This window comes from Ornithorhynchus anatinus, chromosome 14, assembly GCF_004115215.2.
Source record: "Ornithorhynchus anatinus isolate Pmale09 chromosome 14, mOrnAna1.pri.v4, whole genome shotgun sequence".
NCBI lineage: Eukaryota > Metazoa > Chordata > Mammalia > Monotremata > Ornithorhynchidae > Ornithorhynchus > Ornithorhynchus anatinus.
In genome coordinates, this window is record NC_041741.1 from 11,790,326 (window position 1) to 11,815,770 (window position 25,445).

The 25,445-nt window shown below is 41.0% G+C and overlaps 1 protein-coding gene across 1 annotated transcript in view; it reads left to right on the forward strand.

Annotated features, from left to right (window-relative positions):
- LOC100081655 (A-kinase anchor protein 6) overlaps window positions 1-25,445 on the forward strand; it is a 113,916-nt gene that overhangs the window by 39,920 nt on the left and 48,551 nt on the right. The window contains exons 3-4 of the mRNA XM_029078758.1: window positions 11,792-11,938; window positions 14,864-15,088. Of these exons, the coding sequence (XP_028934591.1) occupies window positions 11,792-11,938; window positions 14,864-15,088 (372 nt within the window). The remainder of the gene's footprint in view (window positions 1-11,791; window positions 11,939-14,863; window positions 15,089-25,445) is intronic.

Consider the following 25,445-nt stretch of genomic DNA (forward strand, 5'->3'; position numbering starts at 1 on the left):
CTCAAACTGGAGCTGTTCCTTTCATTAAATAGCCATTTGTCCATCATCTAGCTAGAGAAAAGGCTGCTTGGTTTAAAATTGACCAGCAGTCCAACATGTGGGCTTGAGTGGGTCCTAGTGACTTCAGGCAGTCAGGGAAACTAGCCTCACCCTGACCCCTCTGAGGGGCATGGCTCCCAGGCTTGGTCCCATAAGGCCCCCTGCCCCTCCCTCCAATCATGATAATGATGCCAGGGGATCCCAGATGTCCCTTCCTCCCTGTTGGGAAGCAGCAGCTCAGGTGTAGTCCAGTGGTGTAGATCACGGCAGTAGATTGCCAAAGATGTGTCCAATCAGTCAATTGTATTTATTGAGCGCTTACTATGTGCAGAGCTCTGTACTTGGGAGAGTACAATACTACAGAATTAGCAGGCATTTTCTCTGCCCATAACAAGTTAGCACAGTGCACTCTTGCAGGTTTGGGGGAGCAAAGTTTAAGAATGGAGAAACTTTAAAATGGGAGACATTTTTTCAGAGGCAAAAATTTGGGGGGAAAACTGGACTGTATAAACTTGACCTGCTAGTGATCGCTTATTTTTTTTAAAACTGAATTGCATCCTGGGAAAGATTTTACATAATTGCATAACTGTTCTTGGTATGCACTGACATGACATTATAATAGTACTGATATGGTGCATTGTAATGACACTGTAATTAGAGCAGTTATGATGTATTATGGCAATGAACCGCAGACTCACTGGAGTGCATTGGCATGCATTGAAGGACCTATTGAGATGTTCAGATACTCAGTGCAGCCGTGAAGTAACAGAGAGGGGGAAAAAAAGCATCCGGTACACTGGCAGTAAGGACTCAGAGGCAATCATTAGTTGTCATTCAGAGAAAGAGGCAGTTTAGATGGAACAACACTTTTTATATTAGTTAGTGATTAAAAGCAGAAAGGAAAGAAAGTTTTGGAAAAACGCGGTGGCACTTTGTTGACAATGGCAACAAAGTCTAACCTGGCCAGGTCACTTGGATTTTGCATTAGGCTAATCTACTGCAGCTTGCCCATAAAGTGATGAGGTCCAAAGGGTTGATGCCTAACTTGAATCGCATGTAATGGACTCAGCAGGAGAACTGGTATTGGCAGTGAGAGAAGAATGCCGCTCATTCAATCAATCAATGGTATTTATAGAGCGCTTACTGTGTGCAGAGCATGCTGCACTAAGCACTTGGGAGAGTCCAATACAACTGAGTTGGTAGACTGGTTCCCTGCCCACAAGGAGTTTACAGTCTAGAGGGAGAAACAGCCATTCAAATAAATTGTAGCTATGTCATAAATGCTGTGGAGTGGAGGATGGAATGGATATCAGATGCTTAAAGTGTACAGATTCAGTTGCATAGGCAATGCATAAGGAAGAGGGAGTGGGGGAATTGAGGGCTTTGTCGGAGAAGGCCTCTTGGAGGAGATGTGATTTTAATAAGGCTTTGAAAGTGAGGAAAGTGGTAGTCTATCATATATGAAGGGGGAGGGAGTTCCAGGTCAGAGGGAGGATGTGGGCAGGGGGTCAGTAGTGAGATAGATGAGATCAAGGTACAGTAAGTACCTTGATCATTAGAGGAACGAAGTGTGTGGGCTGGGTGTAGTAGAAAATCAGTGAGGTAAGGTAGGAGGGTGCGAGCTGATTAAATGCTTTATAGCGGATGGTAAGGATTTTCTGTTTGATTCAGCGGTGGATGGGCAACCCTTGGAGTTTCTTGAGTAAAGGGGAGACGTGAACTGAATTTTTTTCAGAAAAATGATCCAGGCAGCAGAGTGAAGTATGTACTGGAGTAGGAAGAGATAGGAGGCAGGGAGATCAGTAAGGAGGTTGATGCAGTAGTCAAGACGAGTTATGAATGCTTGGATCAGCATAGTAGTAGTTTGAATGAAGAGGAAAGAGTGGATTTTAATGACATCGTGAAGGTAGAACCAACAGGATATGGTGACAGATTGAATATGTGGGTTGAAAGAGAGATGAGCTGAGCATAAAGCCAAGGGTAAGGGTTTGTGAGTCAGGGAGGATAGTGGTGTTGTCTGTAGTGATGGGAAAGACAAGAGAAGACAGTGTTTAGGTGGGAAGATGAGGCGTTCTGTTTTAGCTATGTTAAATTTGAGGTGTCGGCAGGATATCCAAGTAGAGATGTCCTGAAGGCAGGACATTAATGAGGGACAATCCTTCCCACCCTATCACTCTTCGGGATAAGCATTGCGTCACTATGTGATGCAACAAGGATGCTGTCAAATGGCACTGCTGTCTCTTTATCATTGCGAGACTAGCATATGACTGCCTTTAAGCCATGGGGTAACTGCAAGTTAATCAGGCAGAATACAGCCCCTGTCCCACATACGGCTCACAATCAGAGTAGGAGGGAGGAAGAGGTATTGAATCGCCATTTTGCAGTTGAGGAAACTGAGGCACAGAGAAGGTCCCACAGCAGGCAAGTGTTGGAGCCGGGTTTAAAACCCAGGTCCTCTAGCTCCCAGGTCTGTGCTTTATCTTCTAGACCATGATTCTCATTGGTGATGGATTGAAACTCCAGAAACAGCCTGCTGGATTTCCATGCAGAAGGGAACACTAAAAGGATGTTGAATGTATGCCCTTACCATTGGTTTTAAAGTACTCGATCAGCTCTCCCCTTCTACCTTTCCTTGCTGATTTTGTTTTGGACAGGGAACGTGTCTACTAACTCTATTGTACTCTCCCAGATGCTTAATAGAGTGCTCTGCACAGAGTAAGCACTCAATAAATACCATTGTTGATGATGTTGATGACGATTTCCTACTACAGCCTGGCCATCAAGCTTCTCTCCTCATGCTCCTGCTTGCTCACTATTCCTGGATCTCATCTATCTCACTACCAACCCCTTTCACGCGTCCTCCCTCCCTCCCCCTCTGTATATGACAGACCACCACTCTCCCTACCTTCAAAACCTTATTAAAATCATATTTCTTCCTAGAGACCCTCCCCGATTAAGTCCTCTTTTCCCCTACTCCCTCTCCATCACATATGCACTTAGATGGGTACCTTTAAGCACTTGTTATTCACCCCACCCTCAACTCCAAGCACTTATGTATATGTCTATAATTTATATATTTCTATTAACGTGTGTCTCCCCCTCTAGACTGTAAGCTTCTTAAATCCAGGGCAGGTATCTACCAACTCTTGCAATGTGCTCTTCAGAGCACTTAGTACAGTGCTCTACACCCAGTAAAGGGTCAATAAATATCACCAATTGATCCCCAGGTTCCCTTGAGGATACCCCAGGGGGCTCACTTCATGCCATGAATCTTCCAAAAGAGGAAACCAACTTCAAATGCCTTCTGCTCAGTTGGGGTCACATCGTAACAGCATCACATGTATCTACCCTTCCTATTACCCTCTGCAGCCCAGGGACTTAAACCTTTGGATCCGACCTCCTTATCAATTTAATTACATTTAAAATCTGGTTAGCGGGGTGGTAAATAACTGGTATTGCTAGGAGATTGCGTTGGGAAGGTAATGGGATTGAATTTCAACCCAAGTTGACACTCAATTAAAATTTCCATATATCCAGTGAATTAGCCAGTTCCTGGCTTCAGTGCTAGGCTGGCTGCTTTGCTGCTTAACTGAACACTCCCCTACCAGCACAATGTATATTAGAGCCAAATCAAGACTTAATGTATCAACTAAAACTTGGATTACGCTTATCAAAACCAGAACTGAAGCAACAACTTGGACCAGAAAGCAGCAACAGTATTTCTACCCTCTCTTCCCCCTCCCCCCAAAATTCCTCTATTTATGGTATTGACACTAGGGGAAAAAAGCACATTAAAACCTCCTTACTGAATTACTGCCCTAAACCAATAGATTCATGGGACTTGTTCTGCTAAAAGCCACAACAGACTTTGTAATGCAATGATGTAATCTTGGCTTTGTGTCATTTATATTCGAGCTAAAAAAACAATTTTCCTGAATAGACAGGCTGACAACAATATTGTTCAGTGTTGGTTTTTATTTGGATTGCTTCCAAATGGTTCACATGCCTCCACAGTAACACATCATGACTGCTTAAGTTTTTTCATCTGAATTCGTAAGTTTCCCCCCTTTTCCGTACATTTTATTTTGCTCCCAAAGTCTCAGTTATGTTTGTAAAACTAACCAGTTCGGCCACAAAATTAGGATGTATCTTGCAGAGTGCATTCATTTTACTTTTTGCATATTTTTCCCGAGGTCATGTCAAGGTTAGTTTGAATTCCATCCTACATTAAGACTTCTTTCACAGCTATTTAGCTGCACAGCCTACTCCCCGCTGGGTTCTGCCCCTTGGGCACGTCAAAGCTTCAGACCTGACAAATCACACACAGATGAAGCTGTACAGTTTTTTAAACAGTTTCATCAGGAACGGATTTTTTTTTCCCTTTTGCACTATACTCCTTCGTGCTGGAGTTTATCCTCGGAATCGCCGTCCCAAGAATGCTGATTGATGTTTGAGACGTGATATTCCTCATCAGATTTGCAAACTAGCACTTCCATTGTTGTACAGTAAATTCTCTTACGAATTTTCTGAGACCGAAAAAGGCCCTAGTTACTTTAGTAAGGGACACATCACGACTCTTTGTCTAGTTAAACGGGAACTGAATTATTAAAATATATTTGTAGGTGGAAGCATAGAGTTCGGGAAGGGGAGAAATAGGCAAGATTTGTGGATCAAGAAAATGCAAGGTGTTTGGGGGTGTCTAATATCTAATATTCGTGTAAGCCACTTCGGAAATATGTTTTCCAAATTGGTAGTAATATGCTTTCATCTCCATTTCAGCAAATTGTGAAACTAATGTTGCAACTCCATTTCCTGTTTAATTGATGAAGTTAAAATGCTTGGTTGCTAATGAGTGTATTAGCAAACAATATACCCTTAACAGGCTTAAGCAGCTCAGGATTTTAAAAAGCAGCTTACTGTCCTCATTTTTATTAGACAAAAATATATTAGCTTCCATAAATTATTCTATCAACGGAGAAAGTGCTATATTCATCACTCCCGCGTAATTTTGGCAAAGCCAGAATACAGATTGTAGCTGCTTAGTCCCCATGTTAAGTAAACAGCCTTCCGTGGCAAGATTCTAGTCTTCTTGGTTTAAAATCTCTTTCGAGGCAAGAGACACCTGAAGTTGATAACTGTAAACCTACTAAGAAATCTGGAAGTGAGAATCATAATTCAGGGTTTCACTCTGTACACCTCCCCCTCTTCTTTTTTCTTTTCTTTTCCAGGAAGGGCAAGAGGAAATACCTAATGAAGGGTGTTCTAAAAAGTGCCTTGGTGGAAACTAATTAAAGACTGGTCTCTTAAATAGAAAAAAGAATCAAGGGATTGTATGAAGTGTCTGGAGACCTGTTATGGGAGAGGAGGGTGTGTGTGGTGGGGGGGTGGGGGGGCTGAAGAGATATTTGAATTTCTAGGATAACCTAGAAATTTAACCATCACCCCAAATTCCTTCATTTTTGTTGTTACCCAACATTTAAGTGATTTTTGCAATAAGATGCATGTCAACGTGCAAGCATCTTGAAAAAATCATTTCAGCATTGGTGCATTTAACACATTATGGTGAAAGGGAAGGCTTGTGCTTTTCACTCAGTGCATTTGAGTCTCCAATTAATGTGAAAGCACTACAATGCCTATGCAACTCCTCCTGCGTAGTGGTGCACCATTTATCATTGCAGTTTTACATTGACCTTGACACCCACTTCATTAGAATAAAGATTGTCTACCATTTAGGTTACATTGTTCCTCTGTACAGAGACCCCATGCAAATTTCTGTTCAGATAGAAGAGCTGTGAGCCTGTCAGAGGTCATCTGCATTAAATGATTGCAGCTATTTTCCAACTGCTTCTTTTCATTCTACTCAATTCAGGCTAGGAGGATAAATCAAACCCTCTGCCTGAAACAGTGGGGCTGCTGGGAATAGAACTGTTTTTGGTAGTAGTGGATCTACCCTAAACAGTATTAAATATTTAATATAAACTCATTAAAGGGCACCCAAAGTCTTTAAATAGGTATTAAATTTATAGTCAAAATTTAAATGGCTCCATTGCTTCCTGTAGAATAAGCAGAACAAAGAGAATCAACTGGGTATTTTTTATGAGTGGCTCAAAAATCCAGTTGCTGAAAGTTAGTGAGTCTTTTCTCTAATGGGCTTTTTAAGACTGCTGGGAAGAAGTAATGGGAAAGGAAGATTGTGTCCTCATGACGGTGATGACTTGTACTGTACAAGCGATGTGAGGAATTTGGGGAGCTAGTTTGTGTACTGTCACACTGGATCTTGACTGGGGTCTTTTTATTGATAGTGCTGCAGGCAGAGGGTTTTTTTAAAAAAATTTTGATTTAAAAAGAGAGAGGGTAGAAATAAGTTGCCGGGTCTCCTTCTTGAGTTTTCTGAGTGATATAATTGGAATTAAATTATTAATGGGAGATACTTTAAAAAAGATTGTTTTATGATCTTCCATTAGAGAATTTGCAATTCATTTTAATATTTGTAGTTTGATTTATATTAAAGATAATGCAATCTATGTCCAATTAACAATACATGGCCAATGTAATGTGATTTCCAGATCATGCAAATGGAATAAACCAGGAGAGAAAAAAACCTGATTCTTAACCTCAGATGTAATTTGCTGGGTGAGTTCTGGTGATTTTAAATGACATTGCACTTTTTAATTTTTCCAAAGGCAGCTCAGCAGCAAATTTATCCCAATCAAAAAGGCCCATTATTAATTCAGAAGGACTATTGTAGGAGGCTTTATAATTTCCCTGTGCAATTATTTGCCATAAATTGCTAACGGTAAAACACAAGAAGTTTGCAAGAAATAACTACTATTATATATCGTTAGAACACTCCTCCTCATCCTGAGCAGCTTCCAGAAGTTCTGGTAATATGGGCTGCATCCAAAATATAACCCAGATCGCAAAATGCCTCACATCGGTGTTATGGAAAAGGTGGGAGCAGAAAGGCCGCTGTGAAGGGGAGGTTGGCCTCTAGCAGATTCCTGTGCTCTGCGTGTATACAGCTGAGCTTTGGACCCTGGACTTTGGGATAAAAAGACCCTTTGTTCATCCCTGAATGGCATTAGGCATGGGTTTCCTAAGGGGCCACCATGAAGCCTAGCATGGAGAGTGCAAACACTAGCGAGAAAAGCACAATGTGAGAGGGAATAGATAGCTGATAGATAGCCCGATGAATATGAGCATTTCGGGGTGAACGTAACTACCTGCACTCAAATTGCAAAAATACTGTAGAATTGGGGTATGTCTTCTTTTACCAAGAGGTAGTCAAGGTGAAACCCTATGTGCTTTTCATCTGTGGGGCATACCGTGTGTTCATGTACTGTGTGTGTCCATATTCAAATCCTACATATCTGGGTGAATGTATCAATGCACTCAGTATGTTTGTGTAGGATGAGCTAAATAACTGGAGCTGAGGCTTTGCAAACTTTTCCACTATCATTGGATGATCGCTTTATTAAAATGTAGGATGCACGACTTTTTTTTCACTCATCAGAAGAGGAATTGATATTAAAGTCCATCGGTACAAAATTAGAGTCCTAAAACCTAGACGATCCAGAGGAGAATAACTTGGCCCAATCGTCAGGAAAATTCATTTGCTTAACTCTTCTGTTTCTCGTAGCCATAGCTTCACTATGTGTTTAGCAATGTCTCGTCTCTTTTCACTATAACCAACAGAAGCACCATACAAAAGTCTTACAATGGATGTCTTAATCTCTCTGTGTGCTTTTAGAGCGTTATTTTGAATTCCACCATGCAGCCTTTTTTCTTCCTCTTCTGAAGTTTTATTACAACGGTAGAATTCCCAGGGAGCTTTGGGGCCAAGGTTCACAGAATATGGCCCGAAAGTTTTGCTGTAGGGTGGAATCCAAACCCCAATCCTGTTCATCTTTTTGGTGGGGTTCCGATTTCAGAGAGAGTTGCAGTATTGGAGAATCCTCAAGCACTGTTAACTATATAAGGGATATTTTCCCTTTTCCTAATTTAGCAGACGGTGCTCATCTGCAAACCGTTCTTGGTGATTCCTTTCTCTGACCTCTCAGTGACTAGGCATCTTGTTCTTTAACATTGAGAGAGACTGAAAAATGCTTGAGTTGCTCAATGTGTGCCTTCTATACCAGTTTCAAAATGGCTTATTCTTCTGGTTTCCATGGTTACAATTAACACTGTTTCAAGGCATTGTTCCAGCCTCCATTTGGGCAGAATTTTCGGGTGGGATTCCCCCCCCGCCCCACCGCCCCACACCCCCAAAAAATGTTTTAGAAAAAACAACCTTCCGTATGAGTGTCAGAAAAGTTGTCTCAATCAAGTCTTCACGGATTTCTTGGAATATTTCTTTCAGAAAATCCTGCTTTTGCTCCCTTTGTTTCCAAATTCAACTACGGCCTGGTGCTTTAAAAAAAGTAGCCAGTGAATGCAAATTGGCTGAACTTCTCCCTCAGTTGACACTTTTGTGATTGGTTGGTTGGTGGGGGTTTTTGTTTTTGTTTTTAAACCCCATTGTTTTTCTTTGGACCTAGAATATCCTTGTAGGAGAGGGCTGTGGGAGGAGGAATGCCACAACTCTGTAAGATAGGTCAGTCGTGCCTCTGCTGGCTAGATTCATTAACAAAAACGGAGTCGGGCATGCCAACACACTTAATAGTGTAAATACTTCCTTTTAATAAGGTGCTTTTTGTTTTGGATGGGTAGTGGAGGCTGCAGCAGGTGCTGGACTAGCTGAGGGGGGGAACAGGGGAGGCAGGGAGGAAAGAGAATTAAAATTCAACATTTATTTATTGCAGGCCTTGAAACAAGTCCTTTGCCTTTAACTTTGTTAATCTCATTTTTGGCTATTGAACAGTGGTCTATATCATAACATTCCCAGACTACTGGACACAATGGGGCAGTCTTTGCTCACTTAATGCCGCAGAGAGAATGAATATGAAGATTAAATTATCTTCTCCCCACAGGATAAAGCAGTCTTAGTAGACAGGATGGTGCAGTCCTGATAGAGCCAGGAGCTAATTTTGCTCTATGACTGTTTCCAAAGGAAATCTGAGAGGGGAAGAAACAAGACTACCCCCACTCCCGTGCCCTCCCCTCATCCCCTCCCCCCCCAACTCCCAAATATTAGCAGCCAGGACTAGTGACCCCTTAACTGTATCTGAAACAGGTTCAAATCTCTTTAAATCTAAAATAAATATTCCACTTTAATTTTGTAAGTGACTCACTAGTGGCTTTCATTCACATACCAACACATCTACCAATTAACGGAATCCTTCCAGCTTTTACTGTAGGAGGCGTTTTCTATCAATCAACATCTTTCATCAAGCTGTTTATACAGTAGGTTACACTCTGACAAAGACAGAAAGCACCCATAAAGACGAGCTTATTTATTTTTTTAATGTAATAACCTTTTACAACAGCTGTCGCTGTGACTATTTGGGCTCAGCAACACTGAGGAAATTATTTTATCAGACTCAAAATTAAGTTAAATGTTATATATATATTGTATATATGATATGTATATTATATATATAGTATATTGCATATATATAGATGAAAGAAAGACTGCTATTTTTATGGGACATATCCAATCTGTTTTATTTATTCACTGATCTTATCCTCTTCATAGCAGATGGAGGATCCTGTTCAGGTGAAGACAAAAGAGAAATTGGACAAGTTAGGCTGTGACAGGGAATAATGATCCATGATCTAGCCTCCTTCTCTCTCGTCAGACAGCTAGAAGACTCCCTCTGTCTATTCATCCACTTGGCATCAGGAAAGGACTAATGTAAATGGGATCTGGGTGCCCAACTGAATTAGAACATAGATACTCCCTGATGATAGACTGCCTTATGGACTTGATTATGAAAATCTCTTTCAGCTGCGTCATCTTTCGATTGAAATATAGAAACTGGGTTCCTTAAAACAGATGGTAACCTCCTCCAATCAGCCCTCTCACTGAATGGGGTACTGTTTAGAGGCCCCTAGGATACTTGTTGAGGATTGAAGTAGAGTTAGGGAGTAATATGGTTGGCCAGTCTTGCAGTTACACAGTGTGCATAGTATCAACCGATTTAGAAATCCTGGGCTAGATTTTCCACGGATCAGAGACCGAGTTCTAGTCTAAATCAAGCCTTGATTTTTCACTCTGCATATTCATGTAATTTTGAATACTTTGACACCCTGATCAGCATTCATTAATAACGTGAAATGCTTTGAATCACCTCATTTAAAGCATTTTGTTCTGTGATCCACAAATGACTAACAGTTGGCGAAGTTTACATAATACAAATGATGTGCAGGTTTATTGTAAATGAAAGATTAAAATATGAAACTAAAAGTATGCAAACATATGCATGCAAATGCTGATGATCTATTAGCTGAAACAGTGATTTCACACTTTTCCCATTTTCTTTTAAGCTGTTTCCAATTGTATTTTAGTTTTCGACTTTCTACAGTATTATATTCTTCAAGCGAATAAAAGCAACCGGGTGTTGCTTTATTCAAGTTTAATGTACTAGTACTTTGCCTAGGTAATAGCATTTCCTAGTCAGGCTGCTAGGGTATCTTTCTTAGCAGACTCAAAGAAAAGGAGGATTACTGCTTAGGACCAGTTCTGAGGACTATGTATATTACTGTCAGAAATTTGGAGTTGCTTTGAATTTTGGGAAGACACTGAATGCATAAAAGGACCCTTATTTTTCATCATGATACAGGAACAGTGATATTTTTTTCAGAGGTCTTTTATGCTGAAGTGAAAAATGATGAACTAATTTGTAGCAGTGGCTAAGAAGTTTCTTGACTCTTACATTTTGATTCACTTTGGAATTCAGTAAAACTGTCACCATAGCAGCTGTCATGTTATATAGTACTTACATAACCTCTAGCAAACTCTCTTTTTAAGGGACTCATGCCCAAATATGTCAAGTACACGGTGGGCAGTTTGGGGTAAAGTGAATGTTGTAGCCATTTGGTGAGTTTTTGAGACATTTTATAAATGTTCCTGAGAAAAGGTAATTTTTTTTTTTTTAGTTTTCATGTTCATTTTTCTGAATTCTCACTTTTTCTCTTTTTCTCTCTCAGTATCTCTCATACTTCTCCCAGTTGTCAGAAAAGAATACAAGGAAAACTGTTACCCTGGAAGTTCAGGGTGATTGTGTATTGAGACAAAATTAAATCATAAAATTTTGATGCATATTAAGTGCATCACTTGGTTGGGCATGCTTGAGTTTCATGGGTTTCATGTAGAAAATACAATTTTTGTTATAGTTAATGTATGAGATGAACTATTACCATGGTTTCATTATTCTCAACTTTTAAAATTCCAGATGTTAAGAACTCAAAACATCATGATGGGTTTGAGAAAAAGGTGATATATTTCAATAAATATGATTGATTGATTGGTTGATATCACCAGAAGTTAGGAATTTTAATTGATAATCAGAATTGGGCTCAAATCTTAATAGAGTAGGTGGAGATAAAGCTGAGTCTAAAGGACATGAAGGTCCTGTTTATTGTGGCAACAAGGAACTATTCTCAAGCATATCCACCCAACCAAGGACCTTTGACATTCCCCAAAATTATATTGGGTAAAAGTCTTCCAAGCTGAGCATTGATAGGATTATATATGTTTCGATGCGGCCAACTATGTGTTTTCTTGAGCGAATGGGCCATTTTCTCCATATAGGTGAGGTTTTAATAAGGAAGCCTTTCTCCCTAATGGTATTTCTTTCTCTTCTTGTTTTAGCAATACAGTGTAGAGATGTCAATCAGGCATCCGAAAAAGATGGAGCTGCTTAGTAAGGTTGAAGCTTTGAAGAAAGGTGGTGTTTTACTACCAAATGATCTCCTTGAAAAAGTGGATTCAATTAATGAAAAATGGGAACTGCTTGCGGTATTTGCATTTTTATTACTGTTTGTGGGTTATGTGTACATTTTTTGTGTGGTGAAGTGCTCTGTCTGTCTGATTTCTAATTTGAGGCACAAATATCTCTCTCTTTCAATTCACTACCTACATTTCAAACAAGCTACTCAGGCTATTATAAAAAAGAAAAAACTTGTATTTTTCTCTCCTGTTGATTTTTTTTTATTCTGAGCTTGTCTTGTGCCTGACATTAATAATTTTAGTTCTTTAATACATAAAAAAGTAAGTAAAATATGCCATGTATTATGGGTATGTACCAAGTCAACTATAATACAGTATATCTGATATACACTGACTGTCATGCTTGAGTGAATGTTAATAGAATTTATTCTGCAAGTACATATTAGAGACATCTACTGTTTAACTATTTACTGTACCCTTAAGATGAAAAGTGGATTCATCGCTGCAGAGTTTAGATCACACTGATGGTTCCAAAATGCAGATTCAAGTCTGAAAAAATCTGGCAAAAATCTGAAAATTGAATCCTAGAATTGAGTCAGGCTGTTTTGTGCCCCATTTTTGCCTATCACCTTCAACAAAAACTCCCCCCCCCAAAGTTTTACGTAATTTATTTCTGGCAGTGATGAGCTGGATCTCAGCCAAAGCCTAAGAAACCAGAATGTGGAAAAAGAAGTAATATAGTGATTCTTTTAGCTTGAGGCCAGGAATGCCACCGTTCACATAAAAGTAGTGGTCTATTGTTGGTAGAAAGAGAGGGGTTAAACTGTATTTTTCATCTGCTTCTCTCTCTAATTGCCTTCACTTCAAATCAAGGGTAAGATAAATTTATAAATTACTTAAATGATTAATTATAACTGTTTAATATCGATGATGTCAGTTTTAGGTAATCATTTTTGCTCATCTTTCTTTTTCCTCCCAAACGACCTGATTTTCAACTCCTGGACACGCACCCGAACTGCAGCTTCTGTCAGGGATAACCTGTATTCTCATTCAATAGCAATTTCATATGGTGGTTTGCTCCCTAAAATACAGTTGAATCTGCAGAAAGTTTTTCCTGGGACTTATTTGCATATTATTTTCCTAAAGAAATGTCTCTAAGTGATCGGTCAACAGTAATTATGGTTGAAGCTGAAATGTACTCATTAACTAGTGAAAAAATATAGAAAACAAATCATGCCAGTTACAAATAATGATCCTTAGTAATTTTAGACAGAAGCTTTTTTAGCTTTCGATGGGCTAAACGTTTAATAGGAGCATAGTAAGACACTCTGGCTCACTTATTAGAATATAATACCAGTTTGATGAACAACTAATAACTAATTTCCCTAAAAGCAATTTAAAACTGTAAATGAAAATCTGACTCCAAGCTTTTATAACCAAATTAGAAAAATTCACAACTTCCATTATGTTGAAATAAAATTTTCAGTTATCATTTCACATGACTCTAAGCATTTACAAAGAAAATTTTAAAGAAGTGTTATTTTCTCAGAAAGTACACTTCTGTGTACAGTGAGAAGGGGAAGGTAAGAAGGGTTTGTTTTTAATTTAATAAAACCTATACAGGACCTAACAACACTAGGTATACTGTTTTAATTGGCATGATTACATTTTAATTGGCATGAAAAAAATTAAAGACAAGGATTTTAACTTCTAACAATAGTAAAGTAGAGGGATATGGTTTTTAATATTACTTTCATCTAAGGTGAACAGTGTGGAATGGAAATACATTAGAATGAAATGTCAGTGGTGCGTACAGTTTAATCTGTGAAATTTTTTCCCCTGTGCTGCATATTACTCTGTCTCAATTGCATATTAAACAACCCTATCAAGGCAGGCATTGGCATCTGCTGTGCTGACACAAATTGTGAATTAAATGAAATTGATGTCCTCTGTCGTATATTTATGAAGACGGACCATTCTCTGAAGTATTCTGTTTATGAAGAATTTATGATTGCAAACTGTTCCAGAACAAAAAAGTGGCAATAAATTCTTTTTTGTGACCCTACCCTCCAAGGGCATTGATTTCACCTCCTGCTGCTACTTTTGTTACAGCATAAAAACAATGGCTAAATCTGAATTCCACCGAGGGCCTTCACATTATCAATATTTGCACCATGAAAATAGGAGGGTGGTGCCAGGAACGGCTGTTTTTCTGTTATGATTTCCTAAAGATACTATTTACAGAGCACTACCCAGCAAATGAATGTCTGTTGGTTTAATTGTATTTATCTTTTAAAGCTTATTTTGGGCAGCTTAATTCATCATTCTAAATCACATCCTCTTGATTCTACTAGACACTGAATGCTGTCTAAGAGGCAAGCGTCATGGCCCCATTTGGACTCCCCCTTCTTGCCACAGTGGCTGAACTCTGCACATCCCCAAGTTCTGTGGAAAATGATCTTTCACCAATTATCACCAGAGCTAAAACCCCAAGTCCAAAGTGAGGGATAGTGAAGAGAGGGAGGCCTTGACAATTTACTGGGAGACAAAGCTGCTCTAAGCACCCCTCAGGTGGAGCTGGAAGAGGGGTTGTCTTTCCCAGGACAGAAGGGAAATTTCAGTCTCTATCCACAATCTCTCCCTGGTCTCCTCTGTCTATCGATTAAACTCAGACTTCAGGCTCCTGAAAATTTTATGGGGAGTTTCTCTTGCTGTCAACACAATCTTAAGGGTCCGGATGAATTTTGATCAGAGACTGGGGGGAGGGAGAGGTGGGCTTTTAAAGAGCACATACAAATCAAGCCCAGTCAGTCTTCTTAATGCACTCAAGGGCCCTGCAAGTCAAGGAACAGAGCCGATATGGCTACAGCAAACTGGGATTGACTGGGTGTCAGGAGTAGCAAGACAACTTTCAGGTGGCTCTCACTGCTAACTAACCTGTGATGTGTTCCCATATGCCAAACTAATCTATGGTTTCTTTATCTGATGCATTAGAAAACCCTAGGAAAGAAGATCCAGGACACAATGGTAGGGCACAGTGGGCTAGGGCCACGTGACCTGCTCTCCCCCGAAAGCGGCAGCCTGGTAAGGCAGCTGGAGGTCAGGATCAAAGAACTGAAAGGATGGCTGAGAGATACAGAGCTTTTCATCTTCAATTCCTGCCTGAGACAAGAAAAAGAAGGAACAATGAATGCTGAGAAACAACTCCAATACTTTAAGGTAATAAAAAAAAAATCAAAGTTGATAAAGGCTTCTTTTTATCGTAAAAATGAAATATTTATCAAGTACATAAGATATTACACCATATTTACACATCACCACACACTTAAATGTATTCTTGACTTTAAAGACGTCTGCGTCTCATATACTCTTTTCTCTGTGTGTGTGTGTGTGTGTGTGTGTGTGTGTATGTGCTTGAGTGAGAGAGAGAGAGGGAGCACAATCATATGTGGGTATATATTAGGGTATCATACCCACATGGGTATGTAATAATTTCTTGTATTAGGTACATGCACTATGTACAGTGAAATTTCTATGGCTGGTGAGGTTTGGGCAACACGTCATCAACTCACTAGAGAGCTACCAAAATAATAAAGACTCTGGGGAAATTGAGCAGACTAAAAGGATGTCACGTGTACTTTCCCAAGCACTTAATACAGTGGTCTGCACACAGTAAGCACTCAATAAATATCATTGATGATTGACTGATAGAGGTGTGGAAGATAACAGTGAGATTATGCAACTACAAATATTTCATTGCATAGCTCTAAATTAGTAGCAACAAAGAGAATGTCATCTTAGATCATTTTTACCAATTGCACAATGAGGGATGAAACCATGTAGGGAATTTCTAAAGAGTAAAGACATTTGGGCAGAGTCGTATTTTAAAGGTAACCAGAAAAAATAAATTTGTTTTAAATATGACACATTTACTCAGGCAGATGAACCGTAACAGACTTATGGACTCACGCAGATATGGATGTATAGTTTCAACTACACAGATAGAGTCACATACAGATACACCAGCTCAGACATAGAGATACAGGCCAATAGTTCCTGATCCTTAGGTTGAGGTGCCCAGAAAATGACAGGCACACAGAAAGATGTAGACACTGTGGGGCAGTTATGGAGAGGGAAGAAGAATGGGTTGAGGAGGAGAGCAAGAGAGATTTTAGGAGAGAGGGTCAGAGGGGCAAGCAGAAGGGGTTAGAAAAGCAAAAAAGGGTGGGGTCAGAGCAGGCCCCCAGAGCAGAGAGGAGTTGAAGAGGGTGGAGAGGGGAGTAATTAAGGGCACTAAGGAAGAAAGCGTGGGACAAAGAAAGATTCTAGAAAGGATCTGGACAGTGTTATTGCAGTGGTCCCCAATCTTACAAGCTGATCATCATGGGGGATTTTTATGCCCAAGTTTGATGGAAATTGATGAAATGTGGAAAAAAGCTATTGGACCCCATGAAATTGGAAGGCTAAAAGGTGATGGTCTACTATTGCTTGTGATTATTTCATCCTCTGCCATGGGGGCTTTAAAGATGTATGGATCACTGCAGCCATGTGAAGTGCTGATTGCTAGACTGACCATCACCATATGTGCTCCAAACATAGGTTAGGAATATAAGCAGTGTATCAGTAAACAGTGTCTAAGACAACAGATCAATGAAGACACTTATAAAGAGATCTATGCATCGTACCATGTCCCATTGAAGCAAGAAATCCCTGGCTTTGAGAATCCACATGAATAAAGAATGGCAGTTGCTTTACCAGGCAACCATCAAGACTGTGGGTATAGCTAGAAGATACCACCAAAAGCAGTTCAACCTTCCAGATCCTCAGCACAAGGAGGTCTGCAGAAAGCAGCCACCTTATATGTGCTGGGATTCTGAGGTTGGTACTCACCTCCCCAAAGTTCAGGACCTTCGTTTATCACCACAGAAAGTTTATGGCCTCAAAATAGTACTTGTTACACAGAGATCTATTAATCAATTGTATTTATTGAGCACTTGCTGTGTGCAGAGCATTGTACTGAGAGCTTATCCCAGGCCTGTGGTCTGTTCATCCTTACTACATTGGAGTATTATTGTCTTGCATGAACTAGTGTCTGATTTCCCTCAGGTCTTGAAAATTGCAATACATGGGCTGATAGTGTCATAGTTAGGCCCAGGCCTGAATTTGTTCCAGGGCTTGTTGGAACTCAGCCCCAAGATGTGCAGGCACAACCCTGTGACCTGTGAGCTGAGTTCCAAGATCACAAAAGGACAGCACAGGAAATTGCAATCTTACCTCTCCCAGAACCATTAAGAGAAACTGATTTCACCTTATTCAGTCCACCGCCATTCCAGCTGGGAGGCAGCAATACAAGGACTGGGGCCACAGTAATTTGATCAAGAGAACTCTAGTGGCCCAAAGGAATCCCAGCAGTTCCAATCCTTTCTGATTTACTATCTAAAAATAGTTTCACACTGGCAGAATATGGCTCTGACCCTAGAGGAGCAGCATGGCATACTAGAACAAGCACAAGCCTGGGAGTCAAAGGGCCTGGGTTCTAATACTGGATCCTCCACATACCTTCTATGTGACCTTAAGCAAGTCATTTCACTTCTCTGGGCCGCAGTTACCTCATCTTTAGTACAGTGCTCTGCACATAGTAAACGCTCAATAAATACTATTGAATGAATGAATATAAAATAGAGATTCAATATCTGTTCTCCTTCCTATTTAGATTGTAAGGTCTCTGTGGGACAGTGACTGTGTCTGACCTGATGATCTCGTATCTTCCCCAGTGCTTAGAGCAGTGCTTGACACATTGTAAGCACTTAAGAAATACCACGTGTTATTATTATTAGGCTTCCTCTGTGAGACTTTGAATATTCATGGAAATTTGACACTGCCCATTTTGTGTAGTGCCATTTTAAGTTCCCACACTAGTGCACTGTAAAAAACTTGTTTTATGCCCCTCTCCCATCTAGGTATTTACCCAGCTCCTGAGATAATAGTGCCATTCCTAGGTTCTTTGACAACCTTGCCCGGCTACAGTGCCAAACAGTATAAAGGAAGAAGAAGAGGTATCTGCTTTCCCAATTGACTTTTGAACAACCTGGCAGGGAGTTTATGGCTAGGGTGATTATTGTGTCTCAAAATAATATTAATGATTATGGTATTTATTCAACACTTAGTATGTGCCAAGTTCTCCTTAAGCACTGTTTTAGATATAGGATAATCAGATCAGATATAAAGTAATCAGACCTGTCCCACAGGTTCCTTATCTCTGTTTTACAGAAGGGGGAACTGGGGCTCAGAAAAGTTAAGTGACTTGTCCCAGCTCACACAGCAGGCTAGTGGAAGAGCTGGGACTTGAACCTGGGTTTCTTGACTATTAATCCCATTATTTTCCAACTAAATCATGCTGCCTCTACCATTATTATTATTATTATTGTTATTACTATTAACCCCAAATTCCCACAGTCCTCACCCACCCTGCCAGGGGAGGAGAAGGAGAAGTAAAGAACTAATTGTCACCTTCTAGCCAGAGAGCTTGAGGAGTTGCTGCTAGTACAGTAAGATTAGCATCCGAACCTGGCCATACAGTGGAGTTTCACAAAAGGACTTGAGCCCACAGTCAACAGTGGGACTCAGAAAAGTGACATCACTTTCTCAGGGTCATTCTGACCTGTGACGATGTCTCCTAGGTGATCCTTAACAGAGCAGTGGAACCTCTCCATAAATATTGTAGTCAGAAGTTCCTCTCTTGCTGATTTACAATGAAGTGTCTCAGACATTATTAACCAAGGACATTATGTTGTTCCAGATGACGTTATGAGCAAGGCACCTTGGAAAAATAAGACTGAAATGTTTATTGTTAGTCATACATAACCTTTATCAGGAAAATGCATAATACAGTAAGAGTGTTTCACTTCCTGGGACTCCAAAATAAGATGATGTAATACATATTCTCATCCCCCACCCCAGATGTCATTTCCCAGCGCTAAAAGATCCAATCAGGCCAGAGAGTTAAGAGAAAACTTTTTCAATAGAGTTCAGTGAGCTTACCTTCTGTCTTACCACCTAAGAAGCCCCTTTCATCTTAGCCTGAGTCATGCACCGTAGAGAAGTAGCGTGGCTTAGTGGAAAGAGCATGGGCTTGGGAGTCAGAGGTCATGGGTTCTAATCCTGGCTCCTCCACTTGTATGCTGTGTGACACTTAACCTCTCTGTGCCTCAGTTCCCACATCTGTAAAATGGGAATTAAAACTGTGAGCACCATGGGGGACAACCCAAGGTAATTACCTTGTATCTACCCCAGGGCTTAGAACAGTGCTTGGCATATAGTAAGCACTTAAATACCATTACCATCCTCATCGTCATCACTTCCTCTCCCACCTGTCTTCACTGTAAGACTTGTATTTCATTGAACACGACCCTTATAAGGAAACAGAGTAAGGAAGACCATGCCATGATGTAACCCACGGGTATATGCCCAAGTACTGAATGTTAAATAAAAATGTGTATGTCTTCATCGGCACCTTCAGTGGTACATAATGAGCCCCTATTGAGTGTGAGAATACAAAAGAAGCATGGTTACTGTCCCCTAGGAGCTTACAATCCAGTGAGGTGGACAGACAAAAATCATTAACCCATTCATTCATTCATTCAATCATACTTATTGAGTACTTACTGTGTGTAAAGCACTGTAATAAACACTTGGGAGAGTACAATATAAAACTAAGCAGACACATTCCCTACCCACAATGAGCTTACAGTTTGGGGGTAGGGGCAACAGATATGAATATAAATAAATAAATTACAGATATGTACATAGTGGGAGAAGGAGGAGGAGGAGTAGCAAGCATATAAGAGGAAGTAATACAAAAGTATCAGGATGAAAATAGCTGAGTAATTGAATATGTGAAAATGTGTAACAAAGCATACTTAGGAACCTAAGTGCTAAGGATAGGATGTTATATATTAGCGTTGTAGGTTGATGTTCTATAATTCAAAGGAAGAGGACAGGATGTTTCAGGGGGACCACCTGCCCAGTAACAGAAAAATCTTAAACCTCAGAATAAGTAGAAAGCAGCACCTCTTGGGAAAATCAGAGTCTTTGGAGAAAAGTCAAAAGGAAAAGCCACAGGATTAGAAAATGAGACAAACAACTCCAACTTGTCTTGGAAGGGAAAGACCAAAGTTGGGGAGGATTGTCAGCTGAGGCCCAGGAGAGTTTCCACGAGTTGCTAGTTAGTGAACAGACCTTATGAATTTCATATGTGTGGCACTTGAGTCCTATTGGCTGGACAGCGATGCTTTTTAGCAATGAACCTCCAAATGAAAAGAAAACTAATTATGGAACCATATGCTCCTTGTATTTCATAACCAAACTCAATATTCTCAGGGCTCAGTTCTGAAGAGATGATCCATCACCAAGCAGAGAAGGCTACTACACTGGTCTCAGCTCCAGGCCAGGATATTAAGAGCAAGATCAGACCTGCTGGGTTGCCCTCTCTTGATGTAATACTTATGGTACTTATTTAGTGCTAACTGTATGCTAAGCATTGAATAGAGACAATTTAATCAGGTTGGATACGACCTCTGTCCTATGTGGGGCTTACAGTCTAAAGAGGAGGAAGTAGAATTCAATCCCCATTTTTACAGAGAGGTAACTGAGGCACAGAGAAGTTAAGTAATTTGCCCATGGTCACCCAGCACACATGTGGCAGAGCCGGGATTAAAACCCAGGTCCTCTGACTCCCAGGCTCGTGCTCTTTCCACTAGGCCATGCTGCTTCTCAAGGAATCCACAGCCTCACGTGGAATGTCCTGTCCACTGGCTGCTCATCAATTCATAGAGATTCCTTTCTCCCCGGGTTCTAGTCCTGGATCAGCCCCTGTCAGTGGGAGTATCAAGTGCTGTTGTCTGCATCCTAAAATGGATTAAGTTGAGAGTCAGAAGTGGATGTGTTTGATATTTAAAGATTGGTGCAACTACAGGTTACTGTAGGTTGCAGGGTATCCTTGTTGCTCCTGGGTCTTAGGCCCGTTTCAGTTTTGATGATGATGCTGTTGGCAGAGCTGCAAGCAAAGAATTACAGTAATCTGAATGAATCAGAAAGCACTACTGCAGGCACTTTGACTGTACACGTCTCCCTTCTATCCTTAAATTATTTAAGTGTCTCTCTCCCTGCTAGATTATAAGGGCTTTGAGGGCAGGGATCATGTCTACTAATTCTACTGTACTCTCTCAAGAGCTTAGTACAGTGGTCTGTACCCAGTAGGAATTCAATAAACCCCACTGACTTTCCGATTGGAGCTGAGACCCTTCAGGCCCACTGCTAAGCTGGTGGTAGTCCTGTTGCTGCATATCTTGATGACTGGTATCATCAACATTATTTATGGTGTGAGCAGAGCATATGCTACACCTTTTTGCCTAGGGTCAAACAAAAGCATGAAATGCAGTCCTTGACCTCGAGGAGCTTCCAGTTTATAGTTAAATGCAGCTCTGTGAGAGGAGGTCATTCTAGAATCAGCTTTGGCCTTGACAAAGATAGCATTATTAAAAGCAGTTGTTCTCCAAGGGGCCTTCCCCAACTCAGCCTTTATTTCCTCTTCTCACACTCCCTTCTGCATCATCCTTGCACTTGAATTTGCACCCTTTATTTATCCTTTTCTCAGCCCCAAAGCACTTATGTACATAGCTGTAATTTATTAATTTATATTAATGCCTGTCTCCCCCTCTAGAGTCTAAGCTAGCTGTGGACAGGGAACGGGTCTACCAATTCTGTTGTGCTCACAGTATGCACTCAATAAATATGATTGCTTCATTGATTGGTCACAAACTTCAGTGTTTTAGTTGACCCACTGTAAAGAGGAGGTTAGTTACCAGGGGCACAAAGAGTTGTGGGCTAGTAAGATTGCTGTACACTAGTAAGAGTAATGGGAAGGTAGCTGAAGGCGCTTATCAGCAAGATGGGTGGGCTGGCTGACAATTTCCTTAGAGATTTCTGCCTTTGACCTTTACTTTCTTCTCCTCTGTAGTGCGTAAGTGTTGCAGGAGTGAAAATGCTGTTAGTTTGCACCTTGTGTTTAGGTAGCACAATTCATCTGAACAGCTTAAAGAGCTTTACCAGCATTATTTTATTAATCCTCACAAACCTCTCCCAAGTAGGGAGGGGGCAAGAATCATTATCTACATCTGAAAAGAGATCAAATTATCTATCTTAACTTCAGTTGGTGTTCTAAATTGCTGCTTAATTCTTCTCTGAATTGTATTCATTTAGAATGTTTAGTTTTCCCCAAAGATGGTTTCTTTTTTTTTTCTATGCTGAATTCTGATCTCTCTGTGATACGTGCCAGCACAGACAATACACGAGCCAGAGGAACACAGAATCCCCTTCCTTCGATGGTCATTCCCTTTCCATGGTCCCCTTTCCATGCCCCAACAATGCTGGTCAATCCTAACACGAGAAAGTTGAGCTATAGGGATGGGAGGGATAATGCCGCCACTTACCTAATGTGTGACTTTGGTCTAGTCACTTAACTTCACTCTGCCTCAGTTCCCTCATCTCGAAATGGGGATTCAATACCTGGTCTCCCTGCTACCTAGACTGTGAGCACCAATGTAGGTTCTGATTATCTTGTATATACCTCAGCACCTAGCACATAGTAAGTGTGTAACAGATACCCAATTGTTATTGTCAATTATTAACTTACCCCCACATGTCTGCTGAGACTACCAGGCAGAGTGTCAGTGAGGGTCCCCGCTGTCATGACCTTCCAGCCCAAAGAAAACACTGGAAATGTTGACTTCAGCAGTGTGCAACTAACCAGGGAAACTAGACTTTTCCACATTTTCTGCCAGGTTCCTGGCAGAGTGATTCACACTCTGAAGCCATGTGGAGTTAAATGCTGGAGAGAGCAGAAAACATTGCTAAAACAACAATCTGATGATAATAGAGAAGCAGCATGGCCTAGTGGAAAGAGCATGGGTTTGGGAGTCAGAAGGACCTGGATTCTAATCTAAACTCTGCCACTTATCTGCTGAATGACCTTGGGCAAGTTACTTAACTTCTCTGTGGCTCAATTACTTCATCTGTGAAATGAGAATTACATCTATGGACCCTATGGTGGACAGGGACTGTGTCCAACCTAATTATCTTATATCAACCCCAGCATTTAGTACAGTGCCTGGCACACAGTAAGCACTTATCAAATACCTTAAAAAAAAAACACCTCTTGGAGTGATGCATTTGTCCACTTAAAGCAAGTTTCAATGCTAGGAAAAAGAACAAATTCAAGGGGTAAATAAAAGCTACCCTTCTCATAGAAATACCTCAGAGAATAACAAAGAAGTCTATCAAGAGAGCCTGAGCAATTTGTTAAATTTTATTTACCTCTGACAGAGGATCCTACATAAGCTCTTCGAGGGCAGGGACTAGTTCATCTATTTTTCCCGTACACTCCCAAGCACCTAATGTAGTGCTCTGCACACAGTAGGAGCTCAATGTATATCGAGGATGATGATGATGATTCAATTTCCTACTTGCCCAGAATTGATTTAGAGAATGTGGATTCAGCCTGTGTGGATTCACAAAAGATCTATCTCCTTCTACCTCACTGTGAAAGCAGAGGATGTATGGATGGATGGGAGAGTGAGTTATTGGGCAAAAACAGTAAGCAGGGAACCTTGTCCTCAGATTTCCCAGAAAAGCCCCAAAATAAAGATCACTTATAGTCAGCCATTGGTACTTCGCAAGGGAAGATTCAAGAGAATTATATCCATTTCTTCCTCTTCATAGTCAAATAGAGGATGGGAAAACTCAGTCGGGGCCTTTCATTTCCTGTGATGGGTTGGTTTTCCGAAGTAAATGTAGGATTTGCTTTGATTTGGTGTCAGATACTCACCATAATAGTTTATGAACTCATTTATGATTTACAGGCACCTTGGCAGCACTGGAGACTGTGTGTATAGTGTGTTCTGTGGTCATTTACTGGTCAAATCCTCTGATGACCCCTGGGAATCTGGTTAACACCACTTTGCAGCTGGGGAGCCTGAGGCTCCGGGCAAGTGAAGCTTTCACAGAGGTAGAACTATGTAATAGGGTCCCAAGGTTGAGACTAGAGGGTTGTTGTACCATACAATTCTGTTGTATTGTACTTTCCCAAGCGCTTAGTATAGTGCTCTGCACATAGTAAGCACTCACTAAATACCATTGATTGACTTGAAAGACTGTGGAGGGAGAAGCAGCGTGGCTCAGTGGAAAGAGCATGGGCTTTGGAGTCAGGGCTCATGAGTTCGAATCCCAGCTCTGCCACTTGTCGGCTGTGTGACTGTGGGCAAGTCACTTAACTTCTCTGTGCCTCAGTTCCCTCATCTGTAAAATGGGGATTAAGACTGTGAGCCCCACGTGGGACAACCTGATTCCCCTATGTCTACCCCAGCGCTTAGAACAGTGCTCGGCACATAGTAAGCGCTTAACAAATGCCAACATTATTATTATTATTATTATTATTATTAAAAAGTCCAGTTTCGCCTGATTGGAGTGGCTACCACAGAGAGGAATGGAGGTTAAAAAGGAGGGGATCATGTCATTTGAAATTTTTCCCAAGAGCTCTATTTTCAGTGTTCATGAGGGAGCATTATGAAGGAGAGAATGACCAGTCACAGAGCTAAAACAGCTGCAGTCCTCCATGTCTTGTCCCTTGGCAGGCAACAGAGCCTGTCAGGGACCAGGAGAAACAGGAGGGATCTTCCAAACCTTGACTTGCTCCCTCTAGGGTGGGTTTAAAAATGAGGAAAAGTGAAGGTCTTTCACCTTCTTTTTAGCTGAATTATTGATTGATTTCCTTTTGCCTGATTCCCGTACTGCCTTCCCACTAATGTCCCAGAGCTTTCACTTCCATTAGTCTCCCATCTGTTATATCCTGAAGCTGCCGGAATTACATCTCAGGAATTCTAGTTCACAGCCTTTTCCATACCAGGGGTCTTCGGAGCTTTCGGAAGGGTTTCCTAAAAGACTCCCAAGTGGCTCAGGGGTGACCAGGCTGGAAAAACTGGGGCAGTACTGCAGGAGGTATCAGAGGATGGGCTAAGGTGGGGGGAGCAAGGAAAACCCTGAAAGGGAAGCCAGGGGGTGTTCGGGGGGTTGGGGGGTTGCTGGGGAGCCCTGGTTCATCATTAGAAGCTAATTGTTCCCATCCCTGGCTCTCATCAGGACCTAGTTAGAGCTGGGCAAAGTTAACTCTAGGATGTTGAGGGTTTATGTGGTGTTAAAATCAGAGCAGAGTTCCTGACGAGTTAGTTTGGTTGGTGTGTTTCCCTGAAGCCCCTAAGGAAGTCTTTTATAATCTCCCTCTCATTCCTTATCCACACATAAAAGCTTCAGCCCACTCCATCCTGCCATTCAGAAGACTTCTCTCTCCGCTCACAGCTTTCTCCCAGGCCACGACAAGGGCTCCCAAATCGACTCCACTGATCTTTCAGGGATGATGATGCAGCGGGTTGAGGCTGTTGAGATCAGTGAGTAATTCAGGAGTGGCGAGGGGCAGAATGGGAACAGCCCTCTCTGCAGCTTTGATAGCCAGGGAGCGCTAAAA